General features: G+C 51.5%; 1 protein-coding gene across 1 annotated transcript in view; it reads left to right on the top strand.

The window, feature by feature from the left end:
• Positions 1 to 2,772: 2,772 nt before the first annotated feature.
• LOC119095198 (MFS-type transporter SLC18B1-like) overlaps positions 2,773 to 27,335 on the top strand; it is a 48,022-nt gene continuing 23,459 nt past the window's right edge. The window contains exons 1-2 of the mRNA XM_037218071.1: positions 2,773 to 3,109; positions 3,167 to 4,122. Coding sequence (XP_037073966.1) covers positions 2,773 to 3,109; positions 3,167 to 4,122 — 1,293 coding nt within the window. The remainder of the gene's footprint in view (positions 3,110 to 3,166; positions 4,123 to 27,335) is intronic.

Here is a 27,335-nt window from a genome sequence, read left to right on the forward strand (position 1 = left end):
TTTACGAGTGACCAAGGATTTGGCAGGAGGAGACTGCATCGTGGTTCGAATCTGGTCGGCTGGGTCGCAATAGCCAAGAGGTTAGCACCTTCGGCTCCCATGTGGGGGACCGGGCTCAAAACGCGGTTGCGCCACGGCCGCCGAGCGCCAATATGGTCCCTGCCGTCGCTAGCATCCCACAACGAGTGTTCGTGGGGAGGTGCGCCGAGTTCCTTCCAAAAAAGAAGCTGGTCGTTTTGCCCGAGGTCCGTAGTACCCGGAGAGCCTTACGGGCTGGAGCTGGCTCGATGCGGTACCGGAGGCAGTGCTGCGGCGTGACCGACGCAACGAGACCAGGAAGGCTGGCAGTCCTAGAGTTTAACGTGGGGAGGATAACACAAAAAGAGCTAAGGGGAGTGAAAGCCAGCACGCTGCCATTGCGAACTGCCTTTCTGGACTCGTCACCAAGGCCGAGTCTTGCGTCCCGCGTGAACGATCTGACCTTTTTATCACCTCCCCTTCCGATCAACGCCGACAACGGAAAATTGATCAGGTAAGTGAAAGACCTGCGTAGCACGCGTAGGAGTCTGTCCACAACCTCGGCGAGCCTGCGTTGTAATCTCACGAGACGAACACCGTCCGACGGAGGCAGCAACGAACAATGGCGTGCGTCTAAATATGACGTCATTGGGGCGGCCGGCTGGGCTCGGGCACATGTCGGTGCGTTTTGTCAAGGGTTGGCGTCGAACCTTGACGGCCAGAGCTGATAAAAACGCCAGCCGACCCTATAGGCGAGTATATACGTGTGCATGCGATGTGCTCCGTCACTGTTTATGATATTTATGCTGAGCCAGAGCTCGTAGCAGGCTGATGTGCTGATATGCGCATCTGCTCATCCGTTTACTTATCTCACATGATTTTTTTTGTCACAGCCAACTTCTGCTATGAACACACATCTCACTAATCAAGTGTTTGGTTTTCAGCAGTAACGATCCATGAAGAGCAATGCTAACAGGTTTTGCATGTGGTCTCACGAACATACAAAACGCTCGCGTTATCCAAGCAACGCCGATGCCTTACTGCCATACGCGTGCAAACCATCTGGTTCCTTGCTGTTAATTTCTAGGGAATCGTTTAATCTGAACAACAGCGGGGTGTTAGACACGGCCATACATCTTTGAGATACTTTCTTTGGCAACACAACTGAATGAACCAATTTCAGTGATCTAGAGTCAGATATAAAGGTTGGACTAAGGTCAAAATCATCCCGTTTTATTACTTTAGAGCTTTTTGTATTGGGCAGATTTGGAACTCATTTCGAATTCATTGATAACAGGAAGCACATTATACATCTTCCCCGGTCGTCTTGAAGGTTAGAATAGGCTAATGACCGAAAATGACCCAGGCCAACATTATGTTTCTAGGAACATATTATCAAGCGTAATCTTTGGTGCTTATTCAAACGCAAAACTTAAAGCAGTCTTGCATGATTTTGGTTACCAAAGCATTAGAAAGGTCAGACAAGGGTGCTAACCTTATGTGAGCATCAGTGACCATTTGCTTAGAACAGATATCTAGGCTCCAGGAGAACTTTGGACACCAACCTGGAGTTTGACCTTGCTTGAGCTTATTTGACCCGGAAGTTTTGACCTAGGAACCTTAGATTCTGACACAAGTGAGTTCACGTACAGGCCAGCACACGCTGTGGTGTATCTGACTCTCTCGCTTTCTGAGATCTCGGGAGCGAATCAAATTGACCCCCCTCCACCCGAGCGGAGGGTATTCGTCCGGCCACCCGGGGGCGTAATTACGAGTGGCTTCGCTCATTAGCTAAAGCCCGTCCAACCGGTTACGCCATTTGCTGTGTTACTGGCCTTGGGGACAGCTGGGCCCCGATACCGCTCAGGATGATAGCCGATATGCGCGCTCTCCGGCCAGGCAAGGTGCAAAATCGTGACGTCATGGCAGGAGCGATCCACCGACCATGCGGCCCCATTTAACTCAGCCGCCCCTGGCGACGACAAAAGCTCATTCCCGGCCTGTTCCGAGCTGTGACGACAGCTGACAGTATAAGTGTTCGATTGAAGCCTGTTGTTGCATAGCTGATCGCGGGTAGAGTTTGCATGTCCAGCTGCACGGCGTCAAGTGGAGGTGCTCGCGCTGCGGCGGGGCTGCAATCTCACAACGCACTTGGTGACCGCCGCGGGTGGCGTCACCAGCGGGAGTGGTGCCGCTTACTAGCGGGAGTGGTGCCGCTCGAGGCGCAGCCCGCTCTCTCCCGGTGCAGTGCTCCAGAGAGGCGGCGCGCAGAGAGACGCGACCGGTCTGCCGGAGTCTGGAGCACAACTATCCCCTCCCTCTCTCCCCTCTCTCTCCATCTCCCTCTCTCTCCCTCCCTCCCTCCCTCTCTCTCTCTCTCTCCTCTCTCTCTCTCTCTCTCTCTCTCTCTCTCTCTCTCTCTCTCTCTCTCTCTCTCTCTCTCTCTCTCTCTCTCTCTCTCTCTCTCTCCCTCCCGACCGGTGCGCCAAAGGGGTGGTGCTGCGGCAGACACGGCCGGCCGGCCAGCGTCGAGGCGTGGCCCCCTCTAACCCGGCTCAGTGCACCACTGGCGCGGCGCCGCAGAGGGACGCGGCGCGAAGGCGGCGCGCCTTCGTGAGACAACACGGGGGCGGCTCCCGAGGGCGGTCGATCGCCGGTGAAGATCGCTGCGCCGGCCGCTGTCCGTTGACGGCGAGAGTCGCCGTGTCGTCCGGCAGCGGTGCCGTCACGCAGAGCAGGACGGAGGCCGGGGCGATGGAGACGGAGAGACTGCTGCGTGCGGGGCCCAGTGAGATCTCGGTAAGGCCGGAGCGCGCCACGCAGTACGAGGCATTTTGCCTCCGGGACGACCCGTGCGCACCAGCACAGCCCGGAGAGCAGGACGGAGGCGCCCGGCAGGCGCCGCGGATCGCCCGGCTCCCGTGGACGCAGAAGAAGCTGCTGGCGGTGCTGTCACTGGTCAGCATGCTGAACGGCTCGCTGCAGGCCGTCATGATCCCGTTCTACCCGGTGGAGGCGGCCCGCCGTGGCGTACCTCAGGCCACCATCAGCGCCGTGTTCAGCTGCTTCGCTGTCGTGCAGATGGTGCTGAGTCCGTGTTTCGGTCGGCTGGCGCCTGCGGTCGGCGTCACGCGGCTCTTTAGCGCCGGCGTCGCCACGGCCGGCCTCTCCACCGTCATCTTCGGCACGCTCGACTTCATCGCCGACACGCGGTCGTTCGTGGTGGCGTGCTTCCTGGTGCGCCTGCTGGAGGCGGTCGGCTCAGCAGCCGTGGCCACGTGCGCCTACACCGTGGTCGGCAGCGAGTTCCCCAGCCGGCTGGGCACGGCCGTGGCCGTGCTGAACTCGGCGCAGACGCTCGGCCTGGCGTTGACGCCGCCCCTCTGGAGCGGCCTGTACGCCGTCGGCGGCTTCGGCACCCCCTTCTACACGCTCGGGCTCACCATGCTGCTGATGTCGGCGCTGATCCTGCGCCTGATACCCGCGCTGCGCGAGGAGGCCTGCGTCCGCCACAAGGACTTGGCCGTCACTCTGCGAGTGTTTGCCAGCTCCATCGACAACTGGGTGTGCCTGAGCGTCGTGTTCGTGTTTGCGGTCGACTTCAGCACCGTGGACTCGTGCATCGCGCCCTTCGCCAGCGGACAGCTCGGAATAGGGCTGGCACACATTGGCCTCTACTTCCTCGTCAGCACGAGCTTGTACGCCATCGTCAACATGTTCTGGGGGTGGCTAACGGAGCGTCTGCGAAACCCGTACACCATGATGGCGCCGTGCCTGTTGATGTCCGCCTTGGGCGTTCTGCTGCTGGCGCCCCCTCCTCTGCTGGGCGTGCCGCTCTCCTGGTGGATGCTGGGCCTGGGCATGTGCATCGAGGAGGTGTTCTTCGGCGGCGCCATCGCCCCCTGCTTCAAGATGGTGCTGGAGGCTAGCATCGCGCGTGGCCTGCCAGACAATTTGACCACGAGGTCCTTCGTATCCAGCATGTTCCAGACGGCCTTCTCAATGGGCGTGGCGGTGGGGCCGATCTCCGGCGGCGCTGTCGTGGACGGCTACGGGTTTCCTGTGATGACCACTGCGCTGGCGGCCTTCACTGCCACCGTGGGGGTAATCGTCACTGCGAGAGCAGTCTCATTTCGTAAGACGAACGCGACAACACTGCGCGCAGCTACCCCAACCACTCAATGACCAGGGCGGAGCTGAGCCTCGAGCGCGTATAAGCCGACCTCTATTCCGCAGAACGGCCCAGTTTTGTTTCTGCGGTGTGAACGCAAAGGTAAGCACATTGACCACCGTTCCACGCAGGATCTGCGTTGGGTTTCCATGTTGCTGTGTCGTTTCTCCTGCCTCACATTTGAAATACGCAGATGACGGGATTCGTTAAGCATCGAGCGGCTCAGGTCTGCGCTAACTCGTTTCCATGGAAATCGGATCATATTGTTGGATCAGATGCGTTCGATTTGATTGGTAATGGCAGTTTTCTCGATATCCGTCTGGACAGCCCAAAATTTCGATTTGAACTAGACGCTCCTGCGGGAGGCATCTCATTGCATTCCCTGCTTGCCACCGGGGAAGAAGTGCATTTGATCTTCCTTGCTTTTTCCAACTTGTGTATTTTGCTAACTTGCAACACAATAATTTGTGAACACACCTGTGCAATACAAGTTACGGAAGATTGAGACACTCTTTTTAGAGAGAAAAAACATATGCAAACACGATACTATTATCCCGCGACTTCAATGAAATGTTAAGCTGTGGTTTTTCATTTTTCCCCTATGGCATTTAGCACCATGGCTTTTTCGAACCGCACTTTAACTTTAGAAGTCTTAGAAGTCGCCATAAGGGAACTGGTACCAAGTTTTCTTTGGATTTCGTCCATTTCTATTATGATTATCCATTACGCCCCTGAAGGGAAAGCGAACTTCAGCCACTTCAGCTCGAACGTGTGGTCCAAAAAACATCCTTCAGTGACAGTGTTGCTTAGCTGAGTTAGCTCTTCAGTAACCATGCGATTATACTTGTGTGCGCATGTTTGATGCTCAATGAGCTCGCCCACCTAGAACTAGCTAGCATTTTGTAGTGACTCCTGCCATGCCCCAGACGAGCGGACTGGGTGGGCAGTAATAATGCCCAGCACGGGCCCAGACTTTCGCGAAGCCTTCGTTCGATGGGCGGCGGCCGTGTCACAGCTGGGCCGTCTGCCCGCGGCCTGGCTGGGCATCAGCTGGGCACACGTTGGTAAAATATCAGGGCATCGGCGTGGCTTGGGCAGGCACTGGACTCCCGGTGGGCCCTGCCTGGGATATTGGCACGGCCAGGGCAGGCGCTGGGCTCCAGCTGGGACCTTGCCTGGTCCCATCTGGTAGATGCGGGCTACACCAGCTGGGTTCAAGTCCGTTGTCCGTCCCAAGTCAAGGGATAGGCCCGGCGAGAAACATTGCGCAGCAGAGCGGAGTACATGTAGTGTGCAGTGTATCACGCCCTGTAGAATGGTTGACTACATTTTTAGCAAAATTTAAAATAATCGGTCTTCGGTTCAACAATTGGGCCCTAACACCACCTGCCCGAAGCACAGGTAGTTGAAAGTGAGAAATTAGCCTCCGGCACTGTGTTGCTGCAGTTTGGACACATGTCCTAACCCCAAATATGCTTATTAAACTCTCTTAGTCCTTATAACCCATGCTTTCTTGCTACCTGAAAAGGCCATAAAATACAGGAAAAGGTACCGAATGCTTTGTTAGCTTTGGAAGGTACTGCGCTTTGACCAAGGCCAGAATGTAAAGCATATGCTTGACCAGTACTTTTCGCTGCATTTTAGAAAGTAAATCTGACGTGCTGCTTCCTATTCCGAAAATAGAATGCGATGATACCCACTTTTAACTAACGATCATGACGTTTTAGGCTGCATTTGGTAGCAATGCCGTCGTTTGGCAGTATCTACAGGGACCTGGCTGGTCTTGCAGCCTGGTTTCCAACACCAGTTCCTAGTAAAAAGGACCTCCAAAGGTACAGCAGCTCACAGCTGGATGATTTTGGCCATGTGAAAAATGCCGCAACTTTCTGTGCCACTCCTTATCTCACCCTCACCCCCTCTATGCTCAGAAATCGTACCAAAGTGCGGCTAAGGCCTTGCGGCATATTATCTAAGCCAGTACATCACTTTCCTTTAGGGGTTGCGAAGTACCTCTTTTAAAATATTCTCTCAACGGTTGCAGTCAAACAGCTTACAGACTGGGGAGGCTCAGGCAGTTTTCAAGTATTCTTGAGCTTTGAAAGAAGATAAGAGGTAATGACCCATGTCCTGCCCCTGGAGACTGACTGCGATATATGGCGTCAAGCCTTAAGACCTTACCCTTACATCAAGATTAATGCCAGCCGAGATATGGGATTGAGGATAAGTCGTCAGCACACTGGGTGAGTGTGGTGAGTGGTGGGGGATCTTTGCATAGTGGTGGGGGATTCAACATCGCCCGCAGCTAAGTAGGCTACTGGGTGCCTCACACCTCGGTGGAGGCCAGCCCCATGACGCAGCAGAGGCCCCACCCGCCAAATGGTTTGCAGCACGATCTGATGTTAATGGAAAGCAGCCACGCAGTCCCGTCACAGGTACCAGATGCCACCCTCCCCTCCATGTGCCTCTTGGAGCCACTGGGAGCTGGCAGCGTCTATCTCTTTTGCGGCTGCCGTTGCTTTTGGTTCATTTGAGAAGCACGCACGTCAACAATCAGCCGAAAATACAACAGATGTTGCGCTTACTGCATGGCGGTCAAAGTTGTTTCACGGACAGTTGAAATGCCTGTTAGCAAATGTCGTCTTTGGGGTCGGGAATGTCTGCTTAATTGGACCTGAGCAGAGTTCGCTTTGCCCTATGTAGCTGAAAATCCCCGCACCTGAAAATAAATGCACAAAGAAGTCACCAGCAGTGAATGGTAGAGATGAACGCACGCTTCCGAAATTTAAATAGCACGCTGCAGCGAATGGAATATGCCGTGAGACTCACAACCACTGCCCTTATTGGTTGACTTCCGCCGCCGCTGTAAAACGCCGCCGCTCAAGAGGATATGATGCCGCCACAGGGTCATTCCTCAACCGGTGACACGTGGCTGATAAAACCCAGACTGGCGCCTCGTAACTAGACACGGCACCCCAGGAACAGCCCCAGCTGTTAGGGGGGCGGCATGTGGCCTGGTTTTGCCTGCAGTCTGTTTATGGATAACATCCAGTAATGAAGCGTTGCAACGGGGTAGTCGGTGTTGGTATCATCGAATGTAACTCTTGCATCGCTTGTAGAGTATCATTTACAGTCTGTTTTTATCACTCTGACGGCAAATGATGGGTTCCGCTCCTGTTTCTCCCGGTTTTCGTGCATTTCGCATTTGGCACCAAATTGTACCGTCTAATGATTCTAGAGAAAAAAGAGCTTATCTTTCTTTGCCATGTGAACTCGGTAATATGTTATGGCAGTTTGCAAGTGCTGGGAGACCTAGCACTAAAGTGCAGAACACTTAAGCCGGCACTGACCGGGTGTCAAAGCTGCCCCTCCCCCTACCCACAAGTCGCAATAATAAAAAAGGCATTAAAATATCGCTGTAAAATTTTTAGATGCTGTTTACTGATGAGTTTTACACCTTGTGCCAAAATAACAATCATGAGACCATAGTACATCAAGCGTGAGTGAAGAGTGACATCGTGTTTCCCGATTTTTTCTCACAGCGTTGCGCAACCGAAGACAGACTGACACAAACCAAACGAAAGACCGCATTTTATATCTGTAAACAGAGAATGTGAGAAAATTGGTCCATCATGCAGATGCCTTGTCGTTGTGTTGTTCAATGTTTCCTTGAAATATTGGCATGTCAAATCCCAAAAATATCGACAAAAAGTACACTGAACATTTTTTTAACCCGGAGGCAACATTTTGATGTCATGGAAGTGAGAGTCCTAGATACGACTATGAAGGACGCCTGCACAAAGTTTCAAGCAATTATCTGTAACAGTTACTGAGTTATGGCTTGAAATGCATCACAGCGCATGCTGCCCATGCTCGGGTGGGCCCGGACCGCGACGGCACGTGGCGGCGCTCAGGTTTTCCGCAGCGGCGCGGTGAGGGGGCGGAGAATGCCGCTTATCAGTTCCACACGTAAACTAACGACCACGTGACCAGCGGCAAGCTTGAAAGGTATCGGGTTGCGCTGTCGGCGGGATTGAACACTCGAAAACAACGCGAGAATCGACCCTGCTTATGCAGCACCATATCATCCGCCATCCATTTGACCTTGACTTTACACGGTTCATGAACGAGTAACGGCTCTTACTCATGGGTCTAATGCCCATGATTGCGGCTAAGCTCTTCCACCTAGCGTTTAGATGGCTCAAATATGACGGAAACAAATAGACCAAGATAGATATACACACCAATGCTTCAGGTCTCATTTGCAGGACACATGGCCTGGATTCGGGGCCCAGTACGGCGCGCGTAACAACACTCACACCACCGCCCGTGCGGATGCAGCTGTGCTGCGACCGCTGGCGAATTCTACGCCAGAATTCGAATAGGACTGAGCAACCGGCCCAGGCCCGGCCAAATCCCTCACACTCTGCAGCGATATCCGCGGACAAAAGGGCACCTCGTGCCCAAGCCCGGCCAAATCCCTCACACTCTGCAGCGACATCCGCGGACAAAAGGGCACCTCGTGCCCAAGCCCGGCCAAATCCCTCACACTCTGCAGCGGCATCCGCGGACAAAAGGGCACCTCGTGCCCAGCTGGGCACGAGCTTGGTTCCATCTGGGCAGTGCCGCAGCTTAATCCATTCTTTGCAATGCGTCGGGCCCTGGCAGGGCCAAGGCTAGGCTGCGCTGCTATAAAATCTGCCCAGCCGGAGCCCCGATAAATTGCTGAACACAATGAGTGAGCGCACTCGCAGGTTTTCGATCAAAAATTTCGATAAAAAAAATCGACCCGATGTCCGACGTCGCAGTCTCCCTAGGCCGCGCGGCGTTGGCTCGCGGCTAACACCAGACGGTGGCCAGCGGGCGGGCGAAAATAACATCTCCAGGAGCCTTGAACTGGCACCATGTGCGACAGCCCGAGCCCACACTGACCAGCTCGTTAAAAAGAGGCTGTTCGGTTAACTGAGCGGGATCTTGAAAAGACCTTTAAGCCTTTAGGCCTTTTTAAAACGTTTTGGGATGTCAATTCGTACGTTGGGAAGCAGTTCAAAATGATGCTTTATTTGTGCAATTTTTGAATATTAATGAGAGCAGCGGATTCACATTCACAGCACCGGTTCGCGGCGCTGGCATTTGGTGGTGGAACCAGACACGTAAAAGTAGAATCTCTATTGTCATGCTGCTGTTGCCGTCAGAGAACAATATCAGAAGTTCATAGATCAAGGTCAGCAAATTTCAAGGCTTCTTCCCACCGTAGACGACAGACAGCTGGTCACGACTCTGGTCGCTAGTATTCGGCCGGCTAGTCTTCAATTGTTGATAAAACATGGAATAAAAATGCGACTCGCTGCAATCTGTAGAAACTGAAACACTGCTGAATTTTATGCCCAAACACTCAGACGATAGCACGGAACTAGGCCAGAGTCAACAAGACACCCTACTAATCGTAATATTAAAAACATGCAGCATGCAGGGAACGCAGAAGATACTCAAGCAGACAAGGTACGAACATAGAGCTTTAAAAGTGTGATAGCTCGGTCATGTGCACTTAACTGAACATGACATCGCAAATTGCTTTTTTGTTTCTTTACTTGTGCAACGATGAGTTTGATCTTTTTTAATCTTTCTTTTTTCTTCAAACTTTCAATCTTCAATCCTCAATCAATCTTTTTTAAAATTGACATAATGTTTTAGCCACTATTTCCAACGTCCTGCTTGTACTTATCCTCCAGAAGGTTGAGGGGCCAAACTCGCCATAGAGGGCCAGATTGGACATTGAGGGGGGGGGGGACTGTGGCCCACTGGCAAGAAAACAAACTGACACTCGTGATTCATGGAATGAAGGACAAAAGATTCAGTGTTTTGTTCGAAATCCAAAGCAGACTGCGAACTTGTCAATAGTAATTATCGCATTTTTGAACTGATTTTTCCTTGGGTGGTGGCGTAGGACCGGCGCGAAGTTTAGCCAGGCCACTCAGTAACCAGTTTCATGATGAGAGAATGGCGCACAACGCTGGCATAGGGAGTAACTTCCTTAGCTTTCACTTCGAATCCGGCTGCATGGAGTAAATAGTAAATATTTACTCGAACGCTCGTAAAATTATACCATTCACGAGACATCCGAAACAAGGGGTTACTCCACACTCAACCAAGAACCCATCGGGGTTTATAAACGCATTTGATTTGACCATGGTGTAGAAATTCACTCCAAAACTGCAGTAAACGAAAAAGATGCTCTGGCCCGTCGTAAAATCAGCAGAGGTGATGACAGCCGGCGAATAGCCATGCAAGGGCGGAGGAACGAAACGTTTAGACCGATCATTAACTTGCGGTGAGAAATTGTTGAGTTATGGAGCGATGTCGAGTTATTTGAGGCTGACGTGCGCATATGTGAGAAAATCAGCACAGCTGCAGTTCGTACCTTATTTTTCTAAGCATTACGAACATATACACCAAGCATTGTGATGGATAAGGATGGTAGGCCGCTATGAAAACCTACCTCATTCCCACGTGTCCCGGATTTCACGTGGTCGCGTTTTTTCTTTCGTGCTATGATATGGACAGATGCATCATATCTGTCCGTATCATAGCAGGAAAGAAAACTTATATAATAATTTCACAAAATGCACAAGCTAGAGTAAGGATCAAGTCAGCCATTTCAGAGAACTTTTGTCGTTGAAATGCATGTTGCCTTCACATGCAGCACAAGGAAGCGAAGAGTATGAACACCTGTATCAAATGGCTTTGTTTCCTTCTGTGAGTGGCGGAACAACATCGAGAATTACATGATGTTTGCATTTTGCTGAATTCAATAATGATGGTAATCAGCCTATGAATGAATCGCCACACAAATCTCAAATTTATTGTTGAGTTAACCAATTAATGACGATACGGTGCATGCCACATTGGCAACATTTTTGGATTTATTATAGGCATCCAAACGTTTCGGATCAAAAGCGACAATACTGCTGCTACGGCAGCGACCACTTGTATTGCCATTTAAGTTTCTTACAATAAAGTAATAGCCAAGTATCATATATCATAGTCAATAAATAATTGATGATAAAATCAAGCTTGGCCTTATTATATTCATCCTTGCGGGGCTGCCGCCAGGTTTATGGAGCCGACATAGGAAGTAGGGAGTTACGCCGCAATGACTTCGGCCAGCCAGAAGTAAACAGTAGCTTCCCTTACGAGGCTGGTAACAGGTTTCTCCGGGTCCGAAGCGAGAGACAGTCGAGAAATGACGGAGCTTACAAAGCTGGAACCCATTCAACATTGTACTGCAATCTGCAGGAGCAAACGTCGAGGTTTTCACCGCGCAACCTGCGCTCGAGATGCCAGGCCCATGCCAGGGAGAGCCAGCAGTGTTTGGGATGATCGTTCTAGAATTTGAAAAAAGTTGTTTTAGAATTTCGACATGTCACTGATGGACAGGAAGAATCTGCGAAATCCTGAACCGCCATATGATGACGCGTGAATCGCCTGCCCGATGTGAATACGGAAACTTGATGCTTGATGAAAGTGGTGTCATCTATTATCACTTGAGAAAGTTTACCGCCAATCCTTCGGTGGTGCATGGAAATTATCAAAAATTATGTGAATGAATCGATTTGAGATGTTGTTGTTGTTGTTGATTGGAGTTTTAGGGCGCGTCGACTACTACGGTCATTTTGCGCCCATAACAGCCAAATGACTAGCTTCGGAGTGTGACTATGAAATGACTAAAAAATATGTATCATTTAGACATGTAAACGGCTGAGTTGTATCAGGAACGCGTCATTGATACGAAATTTTTGGCAGCCTAAAAACTTCCTACACGCGGTATTAACTATTCAGGCAGGTGTATATAAAGTGCTGAACTTAACATGCGATACAAACCTGAGGGTATGTTCGATATATGGTGACCTGTCACATAGTAAATCGGAGAGCGTCAGGGACGGTGCCGCAGGGCCAAAGTACCTCAGACGCTCGGCGCGTAGTGTGGGGCAGCATACGAGCACATGTTCCACTGTGAGCGTGGTGTTGCAGAGGCGACATCGTGGTAATTCGTCGCGACATAGTAAGTGTCGATGTGTAGTATAAGTATAGCCAATCCGCAAGCGACACAGGGCTACTTCCTCCCATCTGGACTTTCGATAGGATGACTGCCATTCCTGAACAATCGGTTTAATGCTCTTCAGTTTGCTAGTGCCCATCACATCCCATGGGCTCTGCCATTCCTCGCGCAAAAAGGCAGAGATGGCCGAGCACAGGTCTGTAGCGGGTATCGGAAACGCTCTGCGACAGGGACGACGAGTAGCACGCTTTGCGGCGGAGTCAGCCAGTTCATTTCCCGCAATGCCAACGTGGCTCGGGATCCAGCAAAGTACTACGGTCTTGCCAGCCCGGTACAGAGAGTCGAGACGCAGTAAAATATCCTGTAGAAGGGGATTTACCGGATTAAAACACCTTAATGCCGAAAAGGCACTCAGGGAATCCGATAAAATCACGTGCAGACTGTCTTCGCCCACCTCCACAAAACAAAGCGCCTTAGTGATGGCCACAAGCTCTGCAGTATACACGGACGCATGGGCTGGCAGTGTAAATGATCGCGTATCGGGACCACACACACAAGCGGAACCAACACCCGTATCCGTTTTCGAGCCGTCTGTATACGCCATTGTGAACCCCCGATATGTTTCGATATGCTTCAGAGCTATTGATCTGGCAAAGTACGGAATCATATTTTGCTTCCGAACCTCCGACAATGAGACGTCGACAGTTGGCGATACCATCACCCACGGAGCGGTCGGCAGGCTACGTGGGCGTGCCACACCCCGAAAACTTAAGCCACTCTCATGAAGAACATTACGAACACGCACACAGAAAGGCGCCACGCGTGTTGCTTGTCCGGACTGAAAAACATGGGATGTATGGCGTGAGAACACGGCGTCATGTGTTGGGTGGTTCGGGAATTGCGCGAGCTTACAAGCGTACCGCATTCCCAACAACTGTCTTCGGGTAGCCAGCGAAGGTTCGTTGGCTTCCACAAGCAAGCTGGCTGTCGGAGACGTACGAAATGCACCAGTAATGATTCTCAACGTAGCATGATGGACCGCATTCAAGATGCGTTTTACGGACTCAGAGGCGCCATCCTATACAACACACGCATAGTCCAGCTTGGAGCGTATCAGTGAACGGTATAACAACAAAAGTGTTTTCCGATCTGCTCCGTACGATGTTCGTGCCACACATTCCAGTATATTCAGTGTCTTAAAACACTTATCACGCAGAGTGGTAAGATGCTCCCTGTAGGTCAAACGCTTATGAAAATGTAATCCCAAAAACCGTGCCGCCGTATTGCAGGGGATCGACCGTCCATAAAGCTTAAGCACCATGTCGGGACACTGACGCCGTCGTCGACAAAAGTGGACGGAAACTGTCTTCGAGGTGGAAAACCTTAACCCGTTGAGCATGCTCCATCTTTCCAAGCGAGCCACAGCCAACTGCAACTGACGCGACATGGACGCTGCTGTGGCAGAGCTGCACCAGATGGCGAGGTCATCAACAAAAAGCGAGCGACCAATCGTCTGGGGAAGACTGTCCCCAACATCATTTATCATGACGGCAAACAACGCAACACTTAGTACACTGCCCTGGGGTATGCCGTTCTCTTGTGTGTATCTTTTCGAGCATACGGAACCGACACGGACGCGGAAGAAACGGTCAGCAAGAAAGTTCGCAAGAAAGGTAAGCATAGCTCCGCGTATGCCATACTGGAACAGCTTCCGTAAGATGCCATATCGCCAGGTGGTGTCGTAAGCCCTTTCAATATCGAAAAACACAGCTCCAACATGTCGCCTTTCCCTAAAAGACATGCGCACAGTTGAGTCCAAGGCTAAAAGATGATCAACGGCGCTACGGTTTTTCCTAAAACCACACTGCGCGTTCGAGAAGATATTGTTGCTTTCTAAAAACCAAGACAATCGTGTCTGAACCATCCGCTCCAGGAGTTTGCACATAGACGAGATCAGCGCAATTGGACGGTAGTCAGATGGATTCTTCCCATTCTTGCCAGGTTTCAGCAACGGAACTATTAGCGACTCTCGCCAAGAAGTGGGGAACTCCCCCGTCTCCCACAACTGGTTGGATGCCACCAACATAGCTTATGTCGCTGTTGGTGGAAGTCGCCGGAGCATATCATTATGAATTAAATCCGGGCCTTCCACCACGCTGCGCAGAGAGCTAATGGCAGACATCAGTTCAAACATTGTGAAAGGTTCGTTATATGAAAACTCTTCGGCTGTATGAAAGTTTATCTGGGCTGCTTCGCAACGAGCACGATGGCGTATGAAATCAGGAGCGGCAGTTGTCCGCCCACAACGCTCCGCGAACGCACGAGCCATTTCGTTCGCCACCTTAGAGGGGTCCAGTATGTCCTGGCCATTCATATGAAGTACGGGGTGCGACACTGAGGAGTGTTGGCCTGCTAAACGCTTCACGCGCGCCCAAACGACCGAAGTCGGCGTTTGGCAGTTTATCTGGCCCACATATAAACGCCAAGACGTACGCTTGGCTTCCAAGACAGTACGTCGGGCTGCCGCCCGAGCTCGTCGAAAAGCGATTAAGTTGTCCGTTGTGCTGTGTCGATCGAAGTCTCGCAGGGCTCTTTTACGCGCACGTATAGCATCGCGGCACTGGTCCGTCCACCACGGAACAGGGGGACGACGTGGGACACCAGATGTACGTGGAATGCTTTCTTGTGCCGATCGTAAGATTGTGGAGGTGAGTTCTTCTATCGATGCAGGCACATTCGCCGAAACGGAAGCCAACCTGGTTTCCACCCGTGCCTGAAATTCATCCCAGTCAGCCTTTCTAAGATTCCACCGTTGTGGCCTGGAACCGAGAGCTGTTCCGTTCTGGTAGCGCAACCAGATGGGGTAATGATCACTGCCAAAGGAGTCGTTGTCAACGGACCATGTCAGGTGTACCGCCTGTTGGGGGCTTGAAAAACTCAAGTCCAGCGCCGATGTCTGACCTGACGGCAGCGTCATGTGAGTTCGGGTCCCGGTGTTTAAAAGACAGAGTGATTCATCACGTAAAAAAGTTTCGCAATGCCTGCCGCGGGTGTTGGTCTGGGCGCAACCCCAAGATATGTGGTGAGCATTATAGTCACCCAGCAATAGAAGAGGCGGGGGAAGCTCGGTCACCAGAAATCTCATTTCTGCCGTCGGAAATGGAATACCAGGAGGCAAGCACAGCGAGCAGACGGTTATTGCACGACGCCCGAAAAGTATCTTAGCTGCAACAGCTTGCAGGTCAGAGTGTAAGACGACGCGCTGGACAAAGACACTGTGGTGCACAGCCAAAAGAACTCCGCCATGTGCAAGTGGATCAGCTGGCGTATCCCGACGCATTACGGTGTAGCTCAGGATATTAAAATGAGAGCCAGGTGCCAGTTTGGTCTCTGCAGGCAGGCGATGGCGGGACAGCGCTCATTCAGAATGACTCTGAGATCGTGTAGACTACTTCTCACGCCCCTGCAGTTCCACTGTAAGATACTTGTCACAAAGCTAAGAGGTAAGGGTAGCCATTACACACCTAGCTCACCAGCACAGCGCGCAGAATATCACCGTCAATAAGCCTGCAAGGGGGTGCACTAAAAAGGGGTCAGAGTCACACTTAAAGACGCGACACGGTTCAAAAGAACTGGGCTGCGCCCGTTGCAGGACCGGACACCTCGGTCTCGGAGGTACGGCTCGATTCCGCAGAGCGGTGCTCCACTCTGGGCCGAATCCTTGGGCTTCCTCCGTCGGATGAAGACGGAGGACCGGCCGGGGGGCGCTTTGTGCCAGCGTGCCCAATCCTGGGTGGTGGAGGGGGAGGACCCATGGATGGGGCCCTGCCAGACGTCTGAGGACCAGCGGGAGGCTCAAATGGTTTTCTGGGCGATGGAGCACCGCTGCGAGGGACGGACTCCTTACCCACCCCAGACGTACGGTTCGCCGCCTTTGCCCGTTCTTGTTCAGCCAGGCGTGCCCGCTTGGCATCGCGGGCGCGCCTGTCCGCCTCGTGCCGCTCCAACGTTTCTATCGCCAGCCCACATGTGTTCGCTGATGGTGTCGGAGGTGACGAAGGCAGCGGAGCACACGAAGCGGAGGCGGACGAAGGTGGCGAGGAAACCGATGTGGAGGCCGGTGGAGCCCGCGGGCCACGGCCACGTCGGACCACCGTCCAGCCCTCCTCTCCGGCAGGAGACGGCGGTGCCGTGGGAGTCGGCAACGCGGAGGGTGCCGACCGGCCAGGGGGCGAAGAGGTTGTCAGCACGGTCTCCTTCGACCGCTCCAGCGAGGGAGGGGGGAGCCAGGGCTGCCAGATTTGAGTTCAGCGCCTTGGTTCGTCGACACAACCGAGAGACCAAACGACTTCAAGAGCGCTACAAACTGAGCAGCGGTCATTTGATCAGTGGAGGTCGGACGTGCGTTGGAGGTCTTAGCTTTTTCGGCGTACGATGTTCGTGGGTGGCTCTCCTCGTACAATGTTCTGGCCTCGCGAAAAGAGATGTTGCGTGTGGTTTTAATGGATATAATTTATTTTTCCTTCACGTACGCTGGGCACGTGCGGTCGTAAGTCGCGTGCGGAGCCTGGTCCTTGTCGCAATTCACACAATGCACTCTCTCTGAGTCGCAAAGTTCCATTGCGTGTTCGGAGGAAGCGCATTTCCCACAGGCAGGCTTGTTGCGGCAGTACTGTTTGGTATGACCAAATCGCTGGCAGTTGAAACATCGCATGGAGTTCGAGATGAAGAGGCGCACCTTGACACGTGCGTATCCCACACGTATCTCGGACGGTAAGTCAGGGCGACTGAACGTGAGTATGAGGTTGTTGGTGGGCACCAACTCTCCTCCCCTCCTGACGAGGATCCGTCGAACGGCGGTCACCCCAAACTCCGAGAGCTCCTCCACGATCTCTTCCTCGTCAACGTCACGTAGATCAAAACAGTTCACCGCGCCCCTGGACGAATTTTTGGTGTTGTGTGGTGTCGCTGACATTGACACTGTTTTTTTCCAGTTTACCTGCCCCATCCCGAACACTGTACGAAAATTCAGTTGCTTGCATAGCCCGATTCGCCTCCAGATCACTAGCAAATTCAACTTCTATTTTTCCATCCCGGAGCTTGTCACATCTTATAATTTTTCCAAATTTGTCGCAGCCATTTCTTCTCTGAAACGGTGAGAGGGACGCCAACCTAACCTCTTCACCGTGGAAGACGAGGATCCGTGGTCCGGGGATAGCAGAGTCTTTTCTGCATCCTTGGGTTATCGTGGTCCGACCCCCTTTCGGAGAACGGGTGTTTTTTTGAGGTAGAAGATGCCATGCAGAAAGGGTTTTTCTTTCGGCACCGGAGCTCCCCACCCACCTTCGGAGCCCAACTGGGGGACGGCCCAACACTCCCTCGGGAGGTGGTCACCGCCAGGGCTACCCCTTTGCTATACGGGGCGAACGACGCCTCCCACACGGCCAGGTGTAACCGGAGAGACCCCTCCCCGTCCTGACCGTGGTTCAGCGCCGCCGCCCCTTGACCCCTTAAGCCGCTGCGCGCGGCCAGGCGCCCCAAGCGGAAACCCGCAAGGAGCACCCAACCGCAACGCGAGCGACAAGCCGCTAGACCCGTGTGGGGCCCCACGGGCCCCCCACGCCCCCGGATATCCTGGCCGGAAGTGGCGTGTTGGGACGCGCCGTGACTGACCCGCACGACGCGCCCCTCAGCCACCAGGATCCGATCAACCCGGGGACGTGGGCGAGGGGGCACGGCGACCCCGATAAAACGAGGATGAGGAGTGGTGATACGGCCGGATGCGGGAGTGCGGGTAATGTGGAGGGAGCGGGCGGGACAAGGAGCAGAAGCTCACGTACCGGCAGGGTCGCTACGCCCTGAGAGGAACAGCTTGCGCTGTCCACCCGTTACTAGAGCTGGGACTCGAGGGGGCGCTAGTCCCCTACATCGACCGAAGCCGGTGCCCCTGCGGGGTGAGATGTTGTTGAGTAGTCTTATAGTTAAGGTAAAAGCAAATTAACTGAATGAAGAAATGGATTGAGATAATTGCCCTCAGTCCCCACGTTACTCTTCTGGCATACCGCTCGCCCAGGCCAGCAGCGATGGGTCGGAGTATAGGGTCAGTGCGGAAGAGTCCTGTTATAGTGTCAGACCACGCATCGCCACAGAGTCTTTTCATCCAAGCCTTTGGTTTGGGCACTGCAGATGCCTGGATTGTTGCGCTCATGTTAAAAAATAGTGTGATCGAGCTGTAAATTGCGAGATGGTTCAGAGCAGGCATGGGAAGGTGTTTGACGTCAGTAGTAGATGTATCTAGGCACGTGCAGGGGACTGAGAAGCTGGCCTGCTCCTCGCACGATGTCATTGTCCTCATATGCCACATTTACAGGTGGCTGGCCAAAGAAATTGGCATTCAGCACGGCTTATTTGGCTGCACCAAGCCCCAAGGTAATTAACAGGTCTTGATAGCCTTCGGCAAGAAGGACGACTGATCGACTTGTCCCGTGAGATGACTACAAACTCCGGGACATCGCGTTCAAGAAGCTGGCTGCTGCCTTGACCAACATATTCACATGGAACCATTGCGACCCCGTGAGACGCACGGCAGGAGAAAAGTGAGGGTAATGGCGCCGCGACTCGCAGCAGACCAAAACAAGAGATCGAAGTTGACCGGCGGTGGTGGGTTCAGGAAATTTTAACAGGGCAAAAGCTTAAACTTGCCCTCCCCTCCCCCCTCTACCCCTCATACTGCACCTGCCCTACAGGGACAGCTCACATGGCAATCACGACTCCCACCCGGAGGCTACAACTCAGGCACCTCTGGCGGTCGGCGCTGGAACTTATAGTCGTAACTGTTGCCAACAGATGTAACATAACACCCTCCAGATAGCAAACAAGGTCATACATTTGCCCCTGAGACCGCTGTAGTCACTGCTGCGTCCTTTCGCCTTGGGGGGGGGGGGGGTCGTCAGAGCCGCCAGGATTGCATGGGTTTGGCCCAGTCGCCCAAAGATGGACTCGTGCTAGGATCTACAAAATGCTCGACGGCTCCCGTTACCCCCCGCCCTGCGCTTGCTCCATGTGCCCGCTACCATACCAAATACGCTTGCTCCACGTGCGCATTACCCGCGTACACGAATCCCGAATGAGAGGCCGCCATCTGCCTGCGTCATACATATCCGGGAACCGGTGCAGTTGCCATCTGTACTTCGTTTTAGCAGCAAACCAGCACAGCGGAGGTGTTCAAGTGTTGCAACTGCACCGGCCGTTGCCTATTTCGACGAAAATTTCTGAAAAGCACCAGCCCAGCATTTTTTTAACACCTGCCGGGAAAAAGGATGTCACCTCCACAAGTTGGCTGGGAGGCATGGCTGAGGATACGTGAACACCTGCACCAGTGGCCGATCGAATATGATGTGCTAGGGGGTGTGGGGAAGGTAAATTTAACAGCCCTGATGGGGAACAAATTAAGAGAGCTAGAGATAACAAACTCACAGGACATGCAGACCAGCACTTAGACTGGCTTGCTTAAGATTTTGTGATCCATTGCTTATGACCTTCGGGTCAAATAGTTTAAAAACGAAGTAAAAACTACAAATCGGTGTCCGAAATGTCCTCAGACCTTCTCATACAACTGCAAATGTACTGATAACCGATGCCTCTCTAAGGAAAAGGTCACCGGTATTCATGTTAGGCCAGTAAAATTAGTTGACCTATCATAGGTCAGCGATCTTGTCCGATACATGAAACTTTTCATATCAGCAGATCGGATATCCTATTGCGCATTGTTATACAATATTTGGCGTGGCTAGACTGCACCATTCTGAAGTCATTTTGGAAAAACCTTCGAGGGAAGGTAATATGGACACCCTCGCCCGAGCGCGTGTTAAAGCCAACCACTAGAGGATAGGGGTGAATATTTCTCTTCAGGAAGGCATCGAAATGCCGCCACGACAAGGAGAAATGATGATGATGATGATGATGATGATGCCATGATGATGCCAGATGCCACGCCCAAAAATCACCTTGCCGTATCTACACAAAAAGTGCAACATTCTACAAAAGTACAGCATTCCGACCACAATACAATACATACAATACCGACTACATACAAACGAGAGCTACAAGCTACAATCAAATCCGAACTAGCGAAAAATCGGCATACAATACCGACTACAAAAAGTACAACATTCGACGCGCCGTAGTCGATTTACCGGGGGCAAACATGTATGACAAGTGGAGGTCATAAGCGATGCCCCGTGGGTCAGCAAAGCTCATAATTGTCTAACCAGCCCCACTTCACAAGCAGTGTTGCCCATGGATCAGCAAAGCTGCCAATTGTCTAGTTTTTGGTGTTTGCATGCCAAAAACTTAGGTGTTCAAACCACAACAGAAACGTATACCAAACAGTGCGCCGCAGCCAACTTACCGGAGGGAAGCAAGCAAGAGAGGTGTGCTGTTTACAGGGCTTTAGATGTGTGCAGTGCAAAGTGGTGTGCACTGCTTGGCCATATTGCGACTTTTTGGGAACGGTGACTCCATGCCGGTCGGCAAGCTTTCCTGTTTAGCTATTCAATCGTCTGAAAATACGTTCATCTATACTGTCAGATGGCTTTAAATAATGACGAAGCCGGACTACGCAAAAATGCACGTTCGTCGGTAATGTGACAACATGGGTCACAACCCAAAGCCGAGGAGGTGGTGCTGGGTGGAACAACGCCGCGGATCCGCGACATAGTGAAGGTACGAGATGAGAACATGCCTCTGCGGTCAAACGCTACCCCACATTCCCTACAACTGGCACGTGCTTGCCCGAAAGATAAGAGGAGTGCGAAGCGTGGCCGTGTCCCAACAGCCGTCGGGAAAGAGTAAGTGATTTATTTCCAAGTGACTTTCAGACCTATTGACAAGGTGGAAATGATTTACGCCCGCCAAAAAGTAAAAAGTAGCGGCAGAAGCTCGTGAAATTGAATCGATCAGAATGTAATCTATCAGAACCATCACATGCATCGAGACCACTTACTGGTGTTATCACTGGCGCGACCTCTGCGTTCGTCTGCACCGATCAAATGATGGCGGCGGGAAGGAAGATCGTAGTGATCTTTGCCAGGTTCACTTAGTGCAGCATAGTGTACTCGGACCAAGGCTCCAACTTCGACAGCGAGCTGGTGCGAAAGCTCTGCGTGCTTGTGGGTGTCACAAAACCCAGAACGATGTTGCATCATCCGACGGGCAACGGACATGCTGAACAGTTCAATATCATACTTTAAGTAAGCCTTCGACTGCTGCGCTGAAGGCGGGAGCACTCTGCGTTCCTACATGGGGCGCACAATACGCCGTGCGAGCTGATGCTTGACCTCCAGCCAGATGGACAGGATGATTCCAGTCAGAATGGCAGGAGGATTCCAGCCGGTGGGCATGATGATTTCCAGCCTGCGGACAGGATGATCCAGCCAGTGACAGGATGATTCCAGCCCAGATGGACAGGATGATTGCAGACAGACGGGCAAGAGGATTCCAGCCAGTGGACGGGATGATTCCAGCCAGATGGGCAGGAGGATTTCAGCCAGATGGACAGGATAATCTCAGTCAGATGGGTAGGATGATTCCAGCCAGATGGACAGGGGTGATTCTAGTCAGTGGACGGGGGTGATTCCAGCCAGCGCACAAGATGATTCCGGCCAGTGGGACAGTGTGGAGAAGTCAGCTGCATCTAGAATGTTGTGCATGCAAAACGCTGGGCTGATCAAAACGAGGGCAAAACATTGATTCATGTAAGTCTTATTTGCGTTTTATTTACATCTCATATATCGGTCGATTTTTTACCAGTTTGGATCTTGCCAATGAGGTGCAAGACTTATACATGGTGTCTCACCGCTCATGCGCATCAAACGGGAGGAAAGCAAGGGGGTTGCATTTGTAGCATACTGTGCCTATCGTAGTCCTTGTCGCTTATTACACGCAAAACTCACAGCAGTCCTGCATCATTTTAGTCACCATGACCATTGAAAGGTAAAGCCAGGCCACTGATCTCATCTGAGTATGTGACCTTTTGCCTTAGAACATGCATCTAAGTTCTAAGGGTCAACGTTTAAATGGACACCAATCTGGAGTTTGACATTGTTTGACCTTATTTGACCCAAAAGTCATGATCAAGGAATCTCAAATTTTGACCCAAGTGAGTTTATATAACAGACAATACGCCCTGTGAATTTGGTATCTCTAGCTCTCTTAACGTTTAAGATCTCAAGCAGGTCAAATTTACTCCCGCCCAAACGAAGAGCATCTCACCGGCCACCCGGGTGCGTGTTCACAAACTTACTCTTGCTTTTTTTGACAATCGTAAATTTTCCATGAAAGTTTGATTGTGCAGAGCGAAAAATGAGTAGGACAAATGAACAGGTGAACAGCGAACCACGGACTTACAAGCTGTTGTGACGAGACGCATATAGGCATGCAAGAACATGAATGGAAGTCACCATACTGATGGATCCCAATAGCCGCTAAGCATAAGAGGTTTATTGCAACCACCATCGATGGCAGAATGTCTCATTTCTCATCACAGTCAATCCTTGACAGACACACGAGTTTTTGCCACGACGAAAACGTGCTTGGCTTATCGGTACAAGCATGTGAATACAAATGCAAACATCGATTCATGATATAACCGCGTTCACACCTCCGTAGCAGTGCTGGGCAAGTACTGCCAACATATAAATGCAAGAGCACTTATTGTACAGAAGAAATGCACATGTCGAGCGTTGACGAGCCTCAGCATTTTCCCCAAACTTTTGGCTTCACTTTTTAACATAAAACTTTTTTTCCATCCACATCCGCACACGATCATGTCTCTGACACATCGAAGAGGGCGGCTGAACCTCACGCTGCCTCTGACAACATTTGCCCTTTGGGTCACACCCCCGGCAGCGTCGCCCCGTGCCCCAGAGCAGGGCCAGAGCAGACACGATGCACGCCACAGCGGGCCGCCACTGTATGGCCCGACGGACGATGACCTGTTCGTTGCGCTCTCTCCAGAGTCCAGTTGAGTTTCCGCTTGGCGAAGGAGTGAACGGTGGAGCGTCGATCCTCCCGCGCTTCTCAGTTTGTGTTCTGGTAAACCTGCGTGATCAGTTGGTGACCCGGCCTGACCTGCCGGTGATCGGGCCTGATCTGCCGGTGACCTGGCCTGACCTGCCGGTAGCTCGACGTGCTTCGCCGGTGGCTCGGCGGGTTACTGACCTGAATCCCTGGTTCTTGTCCCACCGAGAGAGCTTTATCGACTTGTTTTGACACGACATTGCCAACAGCGGCACTGATAGCCGCATTCGCTGCCGTATCTCCAACCTTCCTAGTACGGAAAGTACTTTCTTGCCTACATTGTGGACGCTGTTTGAGCCGCTTGGGGTCTTAGGTCCGAGCTCGACAGCTGGACGCCGCTTCCCTATGGAAACAGCAATTACAATTAACTTGGTCAAAATGACATGATTCGAAAAGCTTTTGATCCCATATTGAGAGCATATGCATACGAATGCACGACGCGGAGGCACGCATGTCAGCATAGCCAGAGCCATAGCAAGCTTTTGAGTGCATGACTCACACACTTGTGCTATGCTGATCTGTATTTGTAAAATGATTTGATGCGGCGACTGGTTTTTAGTCCATTTTACACTGCGACACAAAAAAGCACCTCGATGTGGAGGTAGGTCGTTTGATCATTGCGGAACAAATGCAACCATTGGCCATTTTGAGCTTTTCATGGCCCAACGGAGGCATAATCATAATACTGCTGATGGTCATATCCGCTGTCGACATTTGCAGCTGATCATTAGCGTGGTCACAATTCGTTGGAAACTGCACAGCCAAGCGATGTTGGATCTCCAGTCTCACCCATGTTGCACTTACTTGGGAATTTTCCAAACTTCTTCCTCCAGCACAGAGCCTCTGGTGCCAGCAGGCAGAGATGAGGCACCAGAGGACCTTCATGGTTGCCGAGCGCCTGACGTGGTCGAGTGAGGTCGCGTGCAGGAACAGTGGTGCGCTGTCCCGACCGGGGCGGGCTCCTTATATGCTGATTGCCGCGACCGCTGCTATCTTTGTGGTGACGACGATGCATTGTTACCTGCCGACTCGATTACCGTGTGGCAAGATTACATTCATTTGTATCGGCTGAACTTTGTTGAACACAAGTATGAAAGCGGAATGTGCATTTTGGCGCCCTGGATCTTTTTCTAGAAATTTTGCCGAAAGATGTTCTGGGATCTGAAATCTTTAAAAAATGTTGAAAAGTCCTGCAAGATCTGGGATATTTTTGGTTTAAGATGTTGTCGATAGATTTTCTGAAATTAAGGTCTTTTGTTGAAATTCAAGACCACGTGCGCTGAGGATCATATGATATACACACCACTCTCCGGGACATACAGACTTCTTCCTCATAAGCCTGGTTGTGACAAATTGTGGTGGATTACGGTGGAGGCAGCCATTACCTAAAAACAATTATTTGGTCGGAGCCTTATGATGAAATCCACTTTTGGGCGAGGGCCCACAAGAAGGAATGCTTGCCGCATGAGCCGACGCCACTTCCGATCATAAAATTTCGAGTCCACGGGATTATTTAGCGGCGAAAGCTTAGCGTGCCGCAATGCTCGGCACCGCCCACCCAGTCCAATAACGTCACCTGACCGTGGGGTGTCCGCTGCCACCGGCCGTGAGCTATTCCGGTCGGTGACCAACAGCGGGCACCTGGAACGACTCAACCCACCGCGCCACTGGTGGGTGAATCGGAAGAGAGGCGCTCCAATCGATTGAGCTATCTGACGGGCTATGTGTACATTTCGGGAGTGGATGGCTCAAAGCACAGTTCGATGGCATGTCTTCCACCTGGATGCATCACACAAAATGGTATCGAGGAATGGACTAATCACATGTTGTGCGGTGTGCTGCAGAGCGGCAAGACATAGTGGGTTGGTGCTGATCGATTTTTTCGAAGAAATCTCACCATGAGCAAAGCTCCCGAACGTCGGGTCTTCAAAACATCACGAATACTTAAATACTTCAATACATCGCCTGACCAAAGGCTCCTGGTAAGCTGAAGGTCGACTATTTTTAGCACGAAACCCCAAAATCATAGCGTCGAAGCACTACGAGTTCAGTGCCTTTCCTGCTTGTACGACTACCATATCACGTCAGGTGGGGTGCAGACTTCTGCATGACGTCTGACCGCCTTGTCATCTCACCGTCATGATGCACGTCAAGTGACAGCGCAACGCGGTGCGTCTCCTGTCAAATTGCTTGCCAGCGGTACGTTGAGTCAATGCAAACAACGGGTCCTTGTCACGATGATAAATAGGATTTTGATAGTATCGCGCGATGATAGTTGACAGATAACACTGCGTTTCACCTGGCCAGGAAGTACCTTAATCCTAGGGTTGTTGAAAACGTTTCGCTGGATTACATCTTAATCTTCTTAATCTTTGATGTTAAGTGGTTGGCGCAACTTTGCCGGCGAACAGGACTGACAAACGTCATCGACGAAAAATGGAGAAAACAAAGTCTATCATATTCAAATGTCCTATTCAAAAGCAGCAATTTTTCAAGTGTTTTTTTTTTCTTCAAACAAGTCAACAGCTGAAACAAACTAACAGAACATAAACTGGAGACATCCCGCAAATATCGGATTTTTGGTTTTACGCATCCGGTGTTTTACGCACGAGGGTGGCTTTGGCTGATGATTTCGACGCCGATCGGGGAGTGAATAACCATTGATCCGAATAGCAAGGGCACGGGTGTAAAGCAATTTTTGAGATTGGAGACGTGGGACGAATAAAGACTGGAGGGTTAAAACTAGAATCAGACGGGGCAACATGACCTGAGCATAGTGTCCCATTTTGGAAAATAGGGACGGCCGACCACGGGAGTTCCCTCTCTCATTGCAAAATTGCGTTGATAGATAAGACAGTAACGGCCCTATTCCTCGGAGAAAAAACAGGAGGATGGAGATGTAGATACGATGGTATTTCGGAAACATGCCTGTCTTGAAACGAGTGGTAGAAGTGTATTATCTAAATTGATTAAATCGATCCTTATTTTGTCAAAGGGTACTCTGAGACCTGAGATCTTTAAAATTGCTGAGAGTGGGGAGGGGAGGCCGAACAATGAAAATATCACATTTTAAATATCGCTGGGGGAGGGACGGAAGCCTGCGGTGTGTGGTGTGTGTGTGTGTGTGTGTGTGTGTGTGTGTGTGTGTGTGTGTGTGTGTGTGTGTGTGTGTGTGTGTGTGTGTGTGTGTGTGTGTGGTGTGTGTGTGTGTGTGTGTGTGTGTGTGTGTGTGTTGTGTGTGTGTGTGGTGTGTGTGTGTGTGTGTGTGGTGTGTGTGTGTGTGTGTGTGTGTGTGTGTGTGTGTGTGTGTGTGTGTGTGTGTGGTGTGTGTGTGTGTGTGTGTGTGTGTGTGGGTGTGGGTGTGGTGTGTGTGTGTGTGTGTGTGTGTGTGTGTGGTGTGTGTGTGTGTGTGTGGTTGTGTGTGTGTGTGTGGTGTGTGTGGGTGTGTGTGTGTGTGTGTGTGTTGTGCGCCCTCAAACTGGATAGGAAACCCAGAGATAGGCCTTACAAAGCTATGTGTCGTCACCGTCATTCGGAACGGGATTCCAATCGAAAATCCGATACGAATTATCTACTGTTGTAATAAGTGGCGAGTTAGCTAGCCAGGATATGATTCATGTCAGTGATAAGAGTATAAACTACAGTCATCCACAATCTGTAGAGACTGAGGTATTTGCTTAGATACACAAGAAGCCTCTAATCTGCTGCCTAGTGGCCTGCACTTGAGACAGCCGTTACCGCCGGGCGTGAGTCACGTCCACTGTTCATTGCCCAGTTCATAGCTCTGCATACACACGTTCCAATTTATAATGTCGAATGAAACGAGAAAAGGGCGTAAGAGAAATACCATTCAGCATAATTTCCACGGGATACTTGCGATGAGCTTTCGCCACGGATGGAGCGATTGTTCGGACCGGTGCCTCGATCTATCGTGTTAGTCCTCGCACGTCGTACGTTTCTGGCGGAACAAGGCGGACGAAGACGCTTGGCAAATAGGCAAAATAAGTGACT

This window comes from Pollicipes pollicipes, unplaced genomic scaffold, assembly GCF_011947565.3.
Source record: "Pollicipes pollicipes isolate AB1234 unplaced genomic scaffold, Ppol_2.1 Scaffold_4219;HRSCAF=4965_pilon_pilon_pilon, whole genome shotgun sequence".
NCBI lineage: Eukaryota > Metazoa > Arthropoda > Thecostraca > Pollicipedomorpha > Pollicipedidae > Pollicipes > Pollicipes pollicipes.